At 38.6% G+C, this 15,251-nt stretch overlaps 2 protein-coding genes across 3 annotated transcripts in view; one reads left to right on the forward strand and one right to left on the reverse strand.

The window, feature by feature from the left end:
* The first annotated feature begins 1,155 nt into the window (after positions 1-1,155).
* twist3 lies at positions 1,156-7,534 on the forward strand. The gene is made up of 2 exons (XM_084098905.1): positions 1,156-2,306; positions 5,873-7,534. Exon 1 carries the CDS (start codon positions 1,421-1,423, stop codon positions 2,036-2,038), a length of 618 nt encoding a protein of 205 aa, XP_083955031.1. The 5' UTR covers positions 1,156-1,420; the 3' UTR covers positions 2,039-2,306; positions 5,873-7,534.
* A 142-nt stretch (positions 7,535-7,676) lies between these two features.
* hdac7a (histone deacetylase 7a) overlaps positions 7,677-15,251 on the reverse strand; it is an 86,252-nt gene continuing 78,677 nt past the window's right edge. For both annotated transcript variants that reach the window (XM_084098904.1, XM_084098903.1), the window contains exons 22-26: positions 13,700-13,818; positions 13,473-13,606; positions 13,184-13,265; positions 11,239-11,377; positions 7,677-10,666 (exon numbers count right to left, since the gene is read on the reverse strand). In XM_084098904.1, coding sequence (XP_083955030.1) covers positions 10,624-10,666; positions 11,239-11,377; positions 13,184-13,265; positions 13,473-13,606; positions 13,700-13,818 — 517 coding nt within the window. In that variant the 3' untranslated portion in view covers positions 7,677-10,623. The remainder of the gene's footprint in view (positions 10,667-11,238; positions 11,378-13,183; positions 13,266-13,472; positions 13,607-13,699; positions 13,819-15,251) is intronic.

A 15,251-nucleotide genomic window follows, 5' to 3' on the forward strand; every position in this document is an offset into this window, starting at 1 on the left:
CTCATTGCAACAAAAATAAAAATAGCAAGACAACACAAATAGGATACAGTTGCATTACTTGGCCACTCATAAATGCCTTGGTCTTGCATTCTGTCCCTCTCTGTCTCTTGAAATCATTGCTGCACCCCTGCAAAACTGTCAGCTTTCTTAATCTGCTAGAAGACATTAAGACATAAGAGAGACTAAAAAATGAGGCCCATTGTTTGTACTTTTAACTGTTGATTAGAGTACTTTTAAAGCTGCCCCTTTAAATCAATTCATTGTGTTTTTGAATTTCATACCATTCATACAGCATGTTCTTTGGTTCTGAAACCAATTTTAATTTCAGCAGGACTTTGTTATGAGATTTTGAAATTAACAATCACAATAATGGGACACAATCAAGGCAGGTTTGGTTTAATTTGAATTGACACATTGTTTTTAGTTACAAAGGTCAAAATAAAGCAAATTTGTGATGTAATCATTTAATTCAGGAATTCGAAATTCACTTTGTGGTCTTGGCCAGTCCTGACTCAAACAAAACCATATCTAATAGTGTGCTGATATGATGCTACATTATATATAAACACAGATTAGCAGTTTAAAGTTCACCATATTTTTTTTATCACGGTTTGACCACCTTTTAAAATGTTGCAATGCAACAAAAATATATAGAGATCAAATATGCATAGACAAATAGACACTCATTGATCTTCAGTTTTCACTCAGCATGTTCAAAATAATGTTCAGTTTACCCCTGAAAACCTCGCCATGCCATAAAGTCAACAGAGAGACAGCATGAAACAGCATGCGAAACAGCAAGCCTGCTTCTCAGCTCCTTCCTATTGTCTGTGTTTGGCTGTGCCGGGGAAAAAGAGGAGGTGTGGAGTGTTGCAGTGGTGGAGGGGGTGTGTCTGGACTAAAGGCTTGTTTTGGAGGAAATCTGGAACCAATATGCTTCAGACAATTTCAAGAAAACTCTACAGCAGAGTCTTTGCCACTACCTTAGATCGAGCCCCCCTCCTTATGGCTCTGTCCTCCAATCACGGCACGCGTCGCCTTCCTGTTTCCTTCGAGCGGCTCCACCCCTCAACCAATCCACCTCTCAACCAATCGCTGATCAAAGTAGGTAGGGCTTTTCGAAGACTTACCACTGGCCTTTATAAAAGACCTGACAACCAGATGGTGATTTGAGGTTTCAAGAACTGACCTACAGCTACATGACATACTGCGGAGACAGAGATTTTTACGAGCCCAGATGCATGGCCGTATAATCTGGCACCTTCTTGAGTTGGAAAAAAGCACGCCTTTTGCTTTGATTTGTTTTGCTTTCCCTTGAAATTGCTCTCAGTCAAAGGCAAAAAACCCCAAAAAACGGGCCGCAAGCAAAGCGAAATAGGACAGAAGCACGGGATTGACAAGTAAAGGACGACGGACCGTCATGCGAGAGGAACAGACTTGTGGCGACTTTCCCGAGGGTGGGGTCCTACCCAGTGAAGAGGAGCAAGAGCGTCGCCCCAACAAGTGCCCCGTCGTCGTTGCACCCCCGGCTGGTCCTCGGAAGCGGCTGACAGGTCCCAAGAAAGAGCCTAGTGGACCCCTAGCACAGGACGACAAAACGCCACTGGAGGGCCCGTCTACGCTCGTTCCCTCTGGCCCCAAGCGGCCCAAGAGGAATTCACCCTCGTCCTCATCAAACTCTTCAGCCTCCCTAGTGCCCACCGTGAGCGCGGTGTCACCTGTGCCCGGGCAACCATTCGAGGACCTCCACACACAACGAGTGATCGCTAACGTCCGGGAACGACAGCGCACGCAGTCCCTAAACGACGCTTTCGCCTCGCTGCGGAAGATCATCCCCACGCTGCCTTCGGACAAACTGAGCAAGATTCAGATCCTCAAACTGGCTTCGCGATACATCGACTTTCTCTACCAGGTTCTCCAGAGCGATGAGATGGATGCCAAGCTGGCCAGCTGTAACTACCTGGCCCACGAGAGGCTGAGCTACGCCTTCTCCGTTTGGAGGATGGAGGGTGCTTGGTCCATGTCCGCCACTCACTAGACGTTCATCTGTTCCTAATCCTGCCGACCGACCCTACAGCCCTACGAAACGCCACTTCCAACCAGCCTCTGAACTCTGAACCTGCATTCTGCCCGAGAGAGAGTGACTCTGATTATTAAACACATTGCTTTCTATCCACCAGCTACGGCTTCAACTTCCCCATCAACAGCCATTTGACTCCTGCTGCCATGACCTGACCCTGCCTAAAGCTGACCTCTGACCTTCCAACACAGATCTTTTCACTTTTCCTCAGAGCGACCCTCTACAGGTATGTCAGACCTCAAGTCTGTAAAATTAAGGGTTATTAATGAAATATGATAGCTGATATGTGCACATGGTTCTGGTTTATGTCCGAGTTGATGATCTACAAGTTAACGCTTTCTCACAAACTAGAAAATGACTTTCTTATTGATTATGGACCTGTTGGGTTTATTTTATTACATGCATCACAAGTGTTTGGCGAATTTAGGGGCTACATTTACCTAACCTTTGTTTATGGTTTATGTGGAATCATGCAGAATCAAACATGCATCCAAAACAGTGAAGTGGCCATTGAAATAATTATTCAAAGACTACAGTGTCTCAAATGGCACTTATCTGGAAGCTCTGTTCCCAGTTACAACAAACCTCCTAAGATATTAATTTTATTATATTATTTTTAATAAGTTATCATTTTAAGGGCACTATCGCGAAAGGTTTTCTTGAGGGGTTTGTTGTAACTGCCTCATTGCTCACTGAACAGAACGGAGCCTTTTTTTTTTTTTTTTTGTGGCTGGACCTTTAACCAGCTGGACTGATGCTATTGGTCTAATGAACAGTTTACCAGTTTCAGAATCAAATGTACACTGCAAATTCAATAGGGGGGGAAATGCACATTTATAAATGCAGAGTATGTTCAATGCTGCATAATATTTGCACTAGTTTTTTTTTATCTTGACTGTATAATAGACTGAAAGATCTGCGAACATTTGAAGCAAATTGATTGTAAATATATTTGAGTTTTATGTATTTTTTTTACTTTTTTCTTGGAAAAGGTTTATGAATCATAACCACAGGAAAAAAAACACACAACATAGACAAGTCAGGTTACTCTCAAGATTATCGTCTAGAGGACAATTTTTCCAATATGTTGGATATGAATGTTTTTTCTCTTCCATATAATAATTCTTTGCACCAATAATCTGTTTTAAAAGTTGTACTCATTTAAAATGGGCTAAATATTGACAATTTCAGATTTGCACGAATAGGTAGTCATTTACAAGACTGAACGTTTGTCGATTTGTTTAAATGAAAAGAACGAACAACCAATTAATGATTCAAATCCCAGGTTAATGGTATGAGGGTTAATAGCTATCTAAAATTAAATGCATAAAAAAACAAAACAACATGTTGTCTCAAGAATCTGTGAGATATTAGCCAATTTGAGAATACAGCATGAAAATGAAACTCCTCTTTAATTCCAACATCCTAAAACATATTGTTTCACCACAACACGTCTGGGCAGAAAAACAGATATTATTCTTATTCTTATAGACAATTATATTCTTGTCATTTGATCCATGTTCATTCTAAACTTCCCGATCAGGTGTATAAACTTCTCAACACAACATTGACCTCCGGATATTTCGCTGCTCTTACACAGGCCTACTAGCGTAGCCTCTTTTTGTGCTTTCATAGTATGCATTGTCTTAACCACCAGTACATTTAAATATACTGCAAGTATACATACTTTTTACAATATATTTTTTTTATTAAGTTATTGTCTTCATAATTCTGATCTGGTCAATCATTTTTAATTTATAACTAAATTCATGTGTAACTAATTATATGTTAGTAAATAAGTAATAACAATGTAGTAAATATGTAATTAATATAAATGTGTGCTTATTTTCCACTGAGCACATTCCACTGAACCAGTGGTCATGTGTTGTTGTTAAAGATAAAGAAAAGCCATTAAAGGAAAAGAAAAGTGAGTGAGCAGGAAGCAGGGAAAGGTGGAGAGGACTCTCCTTTAGCCCACGGGTGTAAATCGCCCTCCCTCTGCCCTTCATAGGATCTCGTATCCAGTGTCGTGCAATCAGAGGCGACCGGGCCTAGACATGCAGGAACCTAATGATTGGAAACAGTTGTGGGGTGTTACAGAGGTGTGTGTCTATCAGTGTGTGTGTGTATGAGAGATACATCCCATACAACACACACTAATTCAGTTCGTTGATATATATCAGTTTTGATGTTAACGTATATGAAGAGGAAGATTTTAGTGAACATATGTGACTTTGTACCTATTTGAGCCACATGATATTATAGATTTTCGGGCACTGATCACAGAGTTTGGAAATATTTTATTTGCATGGCCGTGTAATTTTAGGATGGTGAAATCCTCCTGTAAACCCAACCGAAACAGAGATATCCTGCAGCAATGTGCTAACAGTTAGCTCTGCCCAGGTCCAGACTAAACCTGTACACATCACATTTTCTGCACTGATGTGGGGTGTGTTTGTGTGGGGGGATGTGCAGAAATCTGTGAAATGGAGCTGAAACAACTCACCGTTATTGGTAGCTGTAATCAAATTAACTCAAATACGTAACAAACGAACAGGCAAGGGATGTATAGAACTCACCCCAACAGAAAGGTGACGATTTTGCAGTGTTTTCTGCACTATAAAAAAATTATATGACCAATGAGTTATGACAACGTGTTTTTTTACATTGCTTTAACTCATCAAAATAATTCAAGCAAGTCAATTTAATGTAATTTAAGTTGAAATGTCTTAAACATCCAAGTTGATTGCACTTAATTTAAAGATTTTTTTTTACAGTGTGTTTTTCTGTGGAGTAGCTCTTACATTACAGCTTTTACATTTTGCTTTTAAATTGCCAAAAATTGTATACTCTAAAAATAAAATCTTTGAAAATAAACTTCCACCTGGAACTATAAAAGGTGCATTAATCAAAACATGGAGCCCTTCTTATGAATTATTATTATTTTGATAAAAGTGTGTCATTACGGTTCATCTTAAGATTAATAATGAGGTCATGCTCTATTAGCTTTAGCCACAATAGACAAACCAAAATCACAAATAACAAAAATATCTTTAAAGATACTTGAAAATCAGCTTTGAACCAGTTTTCTGATTCAGGCCAGGCAGTGATCATAATCTCACTCACTAAAATTGCATCTTCAAGTATTAAAATTGAATTTGCATTGTTTGTTTTTTTGTTTTTTTAAGTTATCCAATCTTGATTGTCCGATTTGTGGGAAAATATCTTTGTTGTTAATGGAAACATTGTAACTATGACTCTTTGTCAGGCCTTATTTTTGGTTGTGGTTTACTTGTCATATTCAGCACATGCTGTATTACTTCAGCAATGTCCTTCATTTATATGAGATGAGTCAACATGTTTGCCGGTGCTCATGGGAATGAGTCCTTTGCTTCAGGCTGTGATGACGAGCAGATTCCAGCAAACCGATTGGGCAATTTAAAATAAAGCTGTTTATGAAGTAATCCAGTTGCACCAATCCAAACAGTAAATTCCTTTAAAACTCCTAAATGTGTTATCCCACAAATGTTTGACTTTCTATTGTGTTCGTTTTCAATGCAAGTCTCTAAATGAATTAAGATGACAAAAGCTGCATTCATAATAATAATCAAAATATAAGATAAGCAAAATGTTAAATAATTTTAAATGGAGTATATAGCACCATACATACATACAAATAACTATATTCTTGCAAATAGTCCATTTACAAAGGGTCTTCTGTGACAAATTAATGTAGTAATTTTGATTATAAAGCACATTTCGGACATCTTCTCCTCTTCTGTCTCTCAACAGTATCCCAATATCCCAGAGGACATCATGCTTCAACATCAAGCCAACAATCCTTCCCTTCTCCCAATGGAGCTATACAACAAAACGCGGAAAACGACCCTCGAGAGGAACAGACACCAGCGGTGGTCCGGTGACCAAACGCGTATCTAAACCAAGACTGTATCAAACTCTGATTCAGTGGCAGAGTGCTGATCTGAGATCAGTATGTATGGACGCATCATAAGGACTCTACATGTATAGCTAACCTTAGCCTGATGGATAAATGCTACGTAGACTCACTATATTCTCTGATATACAGATCCCATCATTTCAGAGTTGTTGCGCTTGTCATTTATGCTGTATATTAGCCAACATTATTGCTTTTGTGACAGTGTAACAATTTTGTCATGGTATATATACCACATTTGTCTAAATGTATAAAGGTTGTTATGCATTTAAAAAAAAAATAAAGCTGTAAGATTAATTCTACAATATGATGACTTGGTGAATGGCAAATGCATAAAAGTAAGTTATCTGACAGTTACTTTATAAGTATGAAACTGCCTTTCAGCACAATAAAAACTGTCAAAAACTGTTTTGAAGAATTGTGATCCGGGGAGGAAAAAGCCCTGAGAAAGTTTTAAGCGACAGATGTTGATGTTCTGCTAGTACGATTTCTTTAGGATCCAGCCAGACAGACACTGCTAATTACTTAATTAGAATAAAACGCTGGCTAAACGTGGTCTGCACATAAACTTGGCATTATCCTTTTTAGTTTGAGGCTTCAATGAATATATGTCTGGTTGGCAAGAAATAAGACAGACCGCCTCACCACAAAAGTGCCATGTTCTGCTGTTTACTATGTGTAAATTAGGTAAGGCAAATACAAGATGTATGTTTGAAGATCACTGCAAAACACACTGCCATAGCGGCCCAAACTAAAGCAGACGCCGAAACGTGTGACAATAGGGGGAACCAGTGACCGGATGAACAGCTGACGATCCAGTGGCTTCCCGTATTTCACATTTCTTTGGTTGTGTGCATGTGCAATACTGGTTCATTTTTTAATCAAAATTCATCATCGCAACAGTTAATATTAAAAGACTAAACAAATAATATGGCATCTCCTTTAAATAGTGCAAGAGGATTTCAGTATACGTTTTTTTTTTTTTTTTTTTGGATGACTGAATTACCAAATTACCAGTTTTACATTAGTAACAACAGCTGTATTTTGGTGGAGAATGCGGGCATTATATTTACCATAGTATATTTTTGTAATAGCAATGCTATGCTGAAATAACTAAAAGATAACGCTGTAGATCTGAGTGAATTTTTGACAAATAATAGAAAACAGATGGATGTGCACATGTGACACATTTGATTCATTTCATATATATTGCAAGAAGTTTTTTTTGGATGACCGAATTAAAATTTTAAGTACAATCAACTAAGTCATTTCAACTTAAACTGACTTAAATAAATTAGTTGAATTTTGTATAACTTATTTTGATTAGTTAAAGCAATGTAAAAACATATTTAGTCATAACTTATTGATCATATCTTTTTTTTTTTTTTACAGTGTAGTCACAACATTTGTATTTTGGTGGAGAATGCAGGTATTGTAGTTACCATAGTATACTTTTGTAATGGCAATGCAACGTTCAAATAATAAAAAGATCAAGCTGTAGATCTGAGTGAATTTTTGACAAATAATAGAAAACAGATGGATGTCCACATGTGACACATTTGATTCATTTCATTCAGTTCACTGGTATTTGATGTTCAGAGCACCAGAATGAACAAATAAAAATGACAAAGCCGAACGAAATTCAGGCAAAAAAAAAAAAAAAATGCTTTCATTTTAATTAGGAAGATAGAAACAGTACAAAATAGACATTCTTTTCTATACACAGAGAAATAAAAGAAGTCGGAAATTAACAAGGGAATCGTTAAGCACAGGAAGATTCGAAAACATCATTTCTGTTATTCTTTGTTAAACAGATCCAGTTAGTGGGGTCGACAGGTGAAGTACTTCAAGGCACATAGGTGAAGTCTCTCTGGTGGTAACTATTTACATTTACAACGAGGCGAAGGGAAATAAATGAGAGAGGAATTAAGATGGCGCTGGTTTGCTTTAACAGGAGTGAAGACAACAGCACACGCTCTCCATCTTACTTCATGAAGGGTTCGGAGAGACAAGAGAATACAAACGCTTTGAGAGGTATATCGAAACAGTAAAAATGCACAAAGCTATTGTAAAAATACACCACTGGAATATAACTGCATATAAGACGCATAGCAGTGTCTGAACTGCCAGGGAATGTCAAGATCTGTTTGTATTTGCGGTCCGAACGGCCCGGCGAAACTGTCGAATTTAGTCGCTAACCAAGGCGATTTCTGGTTTTATCAAACGTTGAAGGTGAACAGGTACGTTTTGTTGATGGTGAAATGCAAGTGCACCGTTTGAAGTACTATAAATATGCAGCAAGATTGGCGCTAGTTTAGAGATTAGCTATGACTTCATTAATGGGCGAACGCTCTATTTTACAACAGTCTTCATGGGGGTCTGATGGGCAAAGGCTACCCAGGGTCTTCATGAAAACAGCCATATGAACACAAAACATCGATAAATGGGAGGATGGTGCTATATACATGGAATCATACAAGCGCATAACTATCCACAGTGGTTTGGTACGAGGCAAAAGACTCATTGGTCGGGCAGGTGCAGCTGCAGCATTACGGAAATCTGTATAGGAATGCCTCTATTTTATCACACAATAACAGCAATTTGTCAGGTCACGATTGTTTCTTGTAGTGAACGCAAGAAAGCATGTTAACGCTGTATTTTGGTTGTAAATACAGAGGTAAATGGTTGTGCAGACTCAAAAAAAAGATAAGATTTGGTCATTGTCATCCAAGTCATGCTGAATAACAAATCCGGAACAAATCCGACACTTGAAATCAAGTCGTAGGGGCGTTCATCAACCCAAAAGCACAACGCAAAAGTCAAACAAGCACCATGAACTGTCCTGCCAGTCCCGATAGCCGACCATCCAGACTTTAACCGTGAGATATTGATACAGCATGTGGATGATAACTTCCAGCGCATTATTCTCGGTGGGTTTGACCCGGTAGGATTACGCAGCCGGCGATATTTTGGGCTAAACGTTTGTTTAGAAAGGCTGAATAAGTGATAAACAGAATGTGCTGATGAGCGGCACAGCATTCGAAGAGTCTGTCCGTTTCGGTCAACGGTTGGCGTGATGTTAATTTTGGTTCATTGAAGATGGCGTAAATGTGAATCCCAGCGGCTGAGAGACATATTTAATATCACTATAAAGTTCATCCACACAACTGGTGTGAATTATACATCTATGTGCAGGCTGTGGAAAACACAACGCCATCCAAAAACAATGCATCCCTCGTAAAAAAAAAAAAAAAAAAAAGTGCACAGCAATGAAGGAAAATCACTAAATGCACAGAAACTTTTGAAACGTCTCCTCCACAGGTTAAAAGGCTGGATATTTCCCTTGTCCGAAACAACAGAGATAATACAGAGAATTGATTCAACGTTAAAGTGGCTTCGAGAGCCCATTCAATTGTCGTTTTTGCGTTTTTTGCTTGTGGTCAATTGAGGTTTGGTTGTAAATACAGAACAGACTAAATATATGACTGATAGATACACATGGACACACACATATACAAATCATACTCATATTAGTTTGGTCTAAAGAGAGACTGATCTACTTTGCGTTATAGTTAGTCTAGGGAAAGTGTAAGCACTTCCTGTGTCCACGATATTAAATGTACAGTGGTCGTATGGATGCGACGTGTGCTTGCGTGCACAGAAATATGGACATGTGTGTTTTTTGGGTGGGTGTGTGTGTGTGCAATACACTTGCTAATAGCTGGTTTGTCCCTCTGGCCTTTAAAAACATTAAATCAGATGCACAGAATCAGTACAGAGAAGTATCTTGAAGTTTTCAAGTGTACAGCCTTCATGCTGGGAATGCAGGTAGAATGTAACTGAACTTGACAAGAATGCAACTGTTTTTTTGCTTCACTTTTAAAAGAATGTTAAGCGTAAAACTAGATACAGAATTAGATCTTTCTTTTCCCAGAGGTTTGGAAAATTTCACGGTTCACATTATGGAATGCACAGTGCAAAAAAAAAATTAAGATTTATAAAACCCACAGTTGTCGAGATCGTTATTTCTTCTTCTTCTTCTTTAGTGGTTAAATTGGTTAATAGTAATGACATCATAGAGTGGAGCCACTTTGCGGTTGCCAGGTGCAAGGAAACCCCTTATTTTCTCTCAGCACTTCAATAGTTCGCTTGTCAGGGGTGGTGAAGTGGGCTGCCTTTAAAAAAAAGGTTAAATAATCCTCAACCGTTCCCACAAATCTGGTTTCGCATCTCCAGCTAAAGTAAATAGTCTCTTTTGAGGCACCAGAGGTGAATATTTGCGAGTTCTCGAGCGCGTCCTTTTAGTGAATGTTAAAAACACACTAACGCACGAAGAGGCCTCATGCGTTCTAGTGTGATTGTTTGCATGGTTCTTGAATGGAGACGATGAAGTGGATCCCAGAGTCCCAGCCGAACTGTAGCTGCGTTGTTAGCTTAGCCGCACTGCGCTGGTGGTCAGTCTTGGGGGAGGGGCCATGATGAGGAAGCCACGCCCCCTGAGGCACTGCTGGTCTGAGGCACGGCTCGTTCACGTGATGTGGAGCGCCATTTGGTACTGGACAGTTTTTCAGACGAGTAAAGACCTGGTTTAAAGGGAGTCGTCGTCGTGCTCCATGGGTTCATCAGCAAGGCTGTAAAAAATTAGGTCTATGTTTAGCATCAAACAATTGCCATATGGTTGTTATGCCTAAGAATGCGTCAAAAGCATAATTTCCTACAGCAGTGAAGCCCACAAGATGGGAATTGGGCACCAATGAAAACATTAGCGTGAATTAGTGTGGATTACAGATTTGCCTCTTTCTGCAAAAACAAAATCCTGTCGGACAATTTGGCTGAATTATTTTGGTGAGTAAACTCAGTTGAAGAATGTGTTGTAAATCCCTATGCTATTTTAGTAGTATTTATATACTATTTTACTTTTTGTTAATATTTTGAATGAGCTTATATATATATATATACTTTAATTTTTGTAATTTTATTATCTGCTTTTGTCATTTTATTATGTTTTTATTTAAATATTGCTATTTTATTTCAATAGCTTTATTTAACCATTTAAAAAAAAAAATAGTTTTAGATAATGATAATAACCCTGGTTTACACTGTAAATTACCAAACATATTGTATACAGAAGAGGATTGAGCACTATAGAGGAATGACAAATTGTATTAATGACATTTAGCAAAATGTCTTCATCATGACGTACCTTTTGCTGGTCAAGACCCCCACAGAGAGGGACGCCATCGCATTGACGGTGTCTGTTTCCTCACAGTCTTTTCTCTGGGCACCCAGAAACGACATACCCACTGTGCTCGACAACGGCTTGAGTGACGACCAATACTGGCCTGAGACAGAGGAAGAGACTGCACTGTTAACAGACAGGACTACAGGCACACTGGCAGCAAACAATTAAAGGAATAGTTCACTCAGAAATATCATTTCGGCCATTATTTACTCTTCCTCATGTCATTCCAAACCTGTATGACTTTCTTTACCAGGTGAATCATAAAAAAGATCTTTTGCAGAATGTCAAAGCTGCTCATTTCCATAAAATGAGAGTACTCCAGAAAGTACAAGAAAACTAACTGCAGAATAGTACACACAACGTGTTCTTTAAGTGAAGAAAAGACTGGAATTTAAAGGGATAGTTCACCCAAACATTAAAATGCTGTCATCCTTTACTCACACTCATTTCGTTCCAGACATATAAGACTTTTTGTTAATCTTCAAAACACAGATGAAGATATTTTAATGAAACCTGAGAGATTTCTGTCTCTCCACTGAAAGGCTGCGCAACCAAAACTTTGATGAACAGATTTAATTTAAGGCTCTTAATCACATAGAAACGTTGATAAACACACATACATAAAGCACATCAAATATAGTAAACAGAAGTTCAAACTTGCTTGCTTGAGTTGCAGGTTTGATCTTGCGCATCAAGCAAGTACAGTTGAGCTTCTGTGACATTAGATAACTACAGTAGGGGGAAAGATAATGACCAATTTTTTGGTCAGTTCCTCAAACAAAGATATTGTATGACCTCAGAATATACACTACCTATAGACATCTCCAACAGTGCAGATTACTGTACTAATAACTCCCTCTAAAAAGTATTGCATTATTTTCCAAATCCCTAATCAATCTCGACCAGTTGAACAAAACAAGGATAGACATGAAACGACTCTTTTAATAATTTCAAATAAATCATTTGCATAAATTATTCTTGAATTGACCAAAGTATTCAAAGGGAGAAGGTTACATTAAAAACCTATATTTTAACATGTGATGTTTAAATAGGGCTGTGAAACGATTAATCGCGATAAAAGTTTGTGTTTACATAATATGTGTGTGTACTGTGTATAATTATTTAGTATATACAAATACACACACATGCATGTATATATTTAAGAAATATTTGCTTAAATATACTGTATATATATATTATATATACATAAATTTGTATTATATATAAATAGAAATATTTTATATATAAATAACACATTTTTCTTAAATATATGCATGCATGTGTGTGTTTTTATATATACAAAATAATTATGCACAGTACACATATATATTATGTAAACACAAACTTTTATTTTGGATGCGATTAATCGCGATTAATCGTTTCACAGCCCTAAAACCACTATTGTTTACATATAATTGTTCTATAGTCAAATGCAATTTAATTACAACTGTAATTAAATTACAGAAGAATCCATTACTTTAATTGAATTACCTTTCCTTTAAAAATACTGATACTACATTTAAAATAATGTTGGTGCGTTTCTTTGTCCTTATCGGAGCGTGACTGTCTGAATCACAGTACACTTTCTTGCCCAGACATTCTGCAAAAGATTTCCATTGTGTTGAACTGAAGAAAGAAAGTCTTGAAAATGTGAATGACAACAGACTGTTGACTGCAGGCAGATAATGGCAATAGCGCGTAGAAAGCGTGAGAGAGGTAGTGTACGCCACGTAGTGCGTCCCATACCGTTGTTTTTATTGGAATATTTTGGCAGAGCAGGAACCATGTGGTGAAACAACGCTGATCATGATTATAATTAATTACGAAGAATTAAACAAATGTGTGCTACCAGGAAGCCAGTGCATTTCAGGATAATTAGAGGCAGACCGGGACGAGAGACACTCACTCTGTATTTGCAGGACTCTCTGCAGTGAAAGCACTCCGTTGGCATTGGGCGTCTGCAGTAGAGTCGACTCAGGAAGAGAATCCTAACAGAAAACCAGATGAAAAACTGTGTTTTTGTTTTTCCTTTAAAACAAAGATCACGTCATACAAGACTTTGCCAGAAAAGTCATGTTAACACCCTTACATAACAAGATTCCTCAGTATTTGTTAACGGCAATGCCATAACAGGGTTATTAAGGAATAATAAATGTGTTATAAAGTATTTGGCCGGAGAATGCATGAAATCTGACCTCCAGGCCCAGCAGGGCGCTGACACAGGCCTCAGACGCGTCGCATATGGCCGTGAGGTCGTGACCTCCCTCTAATGCTAGAACCACGCGTCCTCCTGCTAACGTCATCAGCTGCCGAGTCAAAATCCCAAAACCTGCGGAGAGACCAATAACAGCTTTACCGTCGCAGTCCAAAACAAGGACATTAAAGGGATAAGGATAATATATCAAGGACAGGAATTTCCTACATTTCGCAGTGACTTTGTATCCTCCTAAAGGAGCGGGATGTCCTTCTGCGGCATCAAACCCTGAAGAGACCAACACCACGTCTGGGGAAAACTCCTGAGCAATGGGCATCACCACCGTCCTAAACATCAGAACAACACACAGACATTGATCAGTTAATATCATATCAGTGATCTGCATTAGTGTCTTTATACGAGGACCATTTCAAACCGTTAAATGGTTAGTTCATCATTCACTCAAACTGGTGTCACTCCAAACCCAAACGACTATCCGTCTTCAGTGAAATATAAGGTATTATTAACGTATAATCTTCTCCTGTTAACCTAAACTTGAAACCGAATCATAAACAAATCATTCAGACTGCTTTTGTGAACCTGGATCAACCGATTCATTTAAAGATCCGACTCAAAAGAATGATTCGTTCGTTCTTCACTCTTGAAGTCTCACGAACATGGCAACGAAAGTCAGGGCAGATGTCAAGATTGTCAGTGAATAACAAATTAAATTTCCGTTCATGGCTCCAGAAGACTTGGAATATAGTGAGTAGTGCTTTTATGATACTTTTATGACGCGTTTGGATCTTATTTGAAGCATGAAAACTTCAGTGGCCATTCATTGTAGTTACGTGGAGGAGCAACCAACTACATTCTTCAAAACATCTCCTTTTTCGTTCCACGAAAGAAAGTCACGGGGGAGAATTTTCATTTTTTGGGGTGAAGTATTCCTTTGAGGGGTCTTCTGAGGCAAGACAAATATTATATTTTTAATGAAACGCTGGCAATATGAATATTACAAAAGACAAGAACGCTCAATAAATAGTAACATTTATTATTAATAATGAGCAGAATTGTTCCAGATTACTTTTATTCATATTTATGTATTATTTTGGGTGTATTTGATCAAAGCCTTCACGGAAATATGTTTCACATGAGAAACTATTTGCCCAAAAGACTGAAAAGAAGAAAAAAACTCCAGTGGCGTTCCTGTTATAGTTGACAAATTCTACAAAAGAATTAAGCTGGCCGAAGCACAGCGTGACAATCCCAATGACTAAAGTGTTTGAATTAGGTTTTGTTAATAACCGCCTCGCTCTCTCTTCCTTCCTCGTTTTCCTCGTCTCCCTCTTTCTTGCGCTCGGAGGACGCCAGCCCTGCCAGCGATTTCGCCTCTTGAGCGCATCACCGGCGAGTTCAAAGCGACCGCCGCTGCATCTGGTTCCCATTTGAAGCTTGTCGTTCTCCTCACGTCACTGACAGCCCGGCATCTGGGAGCCATTTGCCTTAATTACCCAGGATCCTCCACTACTCCCCCCCCTCTCCGCCTACCCTCACCGTTGTTACCAACTCCGCCTCCCCTCTAGACCAATAAAACTACCCACGCTCCCCTGTGTGGAGAGGAACAATTTGGGTGGAGGGAGAGAGAGAGAGAGAGAGAGAGAGAGAGAGAGAGAGAGAGAGAGAGAGAGAGAGAGAGAGAGCAGCATTCATTAAAGACCAATAAAAGGACGAGAAAGAGTGTACAAGACACAGGAAGTCAAGGAGAGACGGGCTGGTT

Source organism: Abramis brama (assembly GCF_963993115.1).
Source record: "Abramis brama genome assembly, chromosome: 22".
NCBI classification, from domain to species: domain Eukaryota; kingdom Metazoa; phylum Chordata; class Actinopteri; order Cypriniformes; family Leuciscidae; genus Abramis; species Abramis brama.

What these genes read in the sequence shown, in the direction of transcription:
- twist3 (XM_084098905.1), top strand. Translation starts at nt 1,421, where the DNA reads ATGCGAGAGGAACAGACTTGTGGCGACTTTCCCGAGGGTGGGGTCCTA.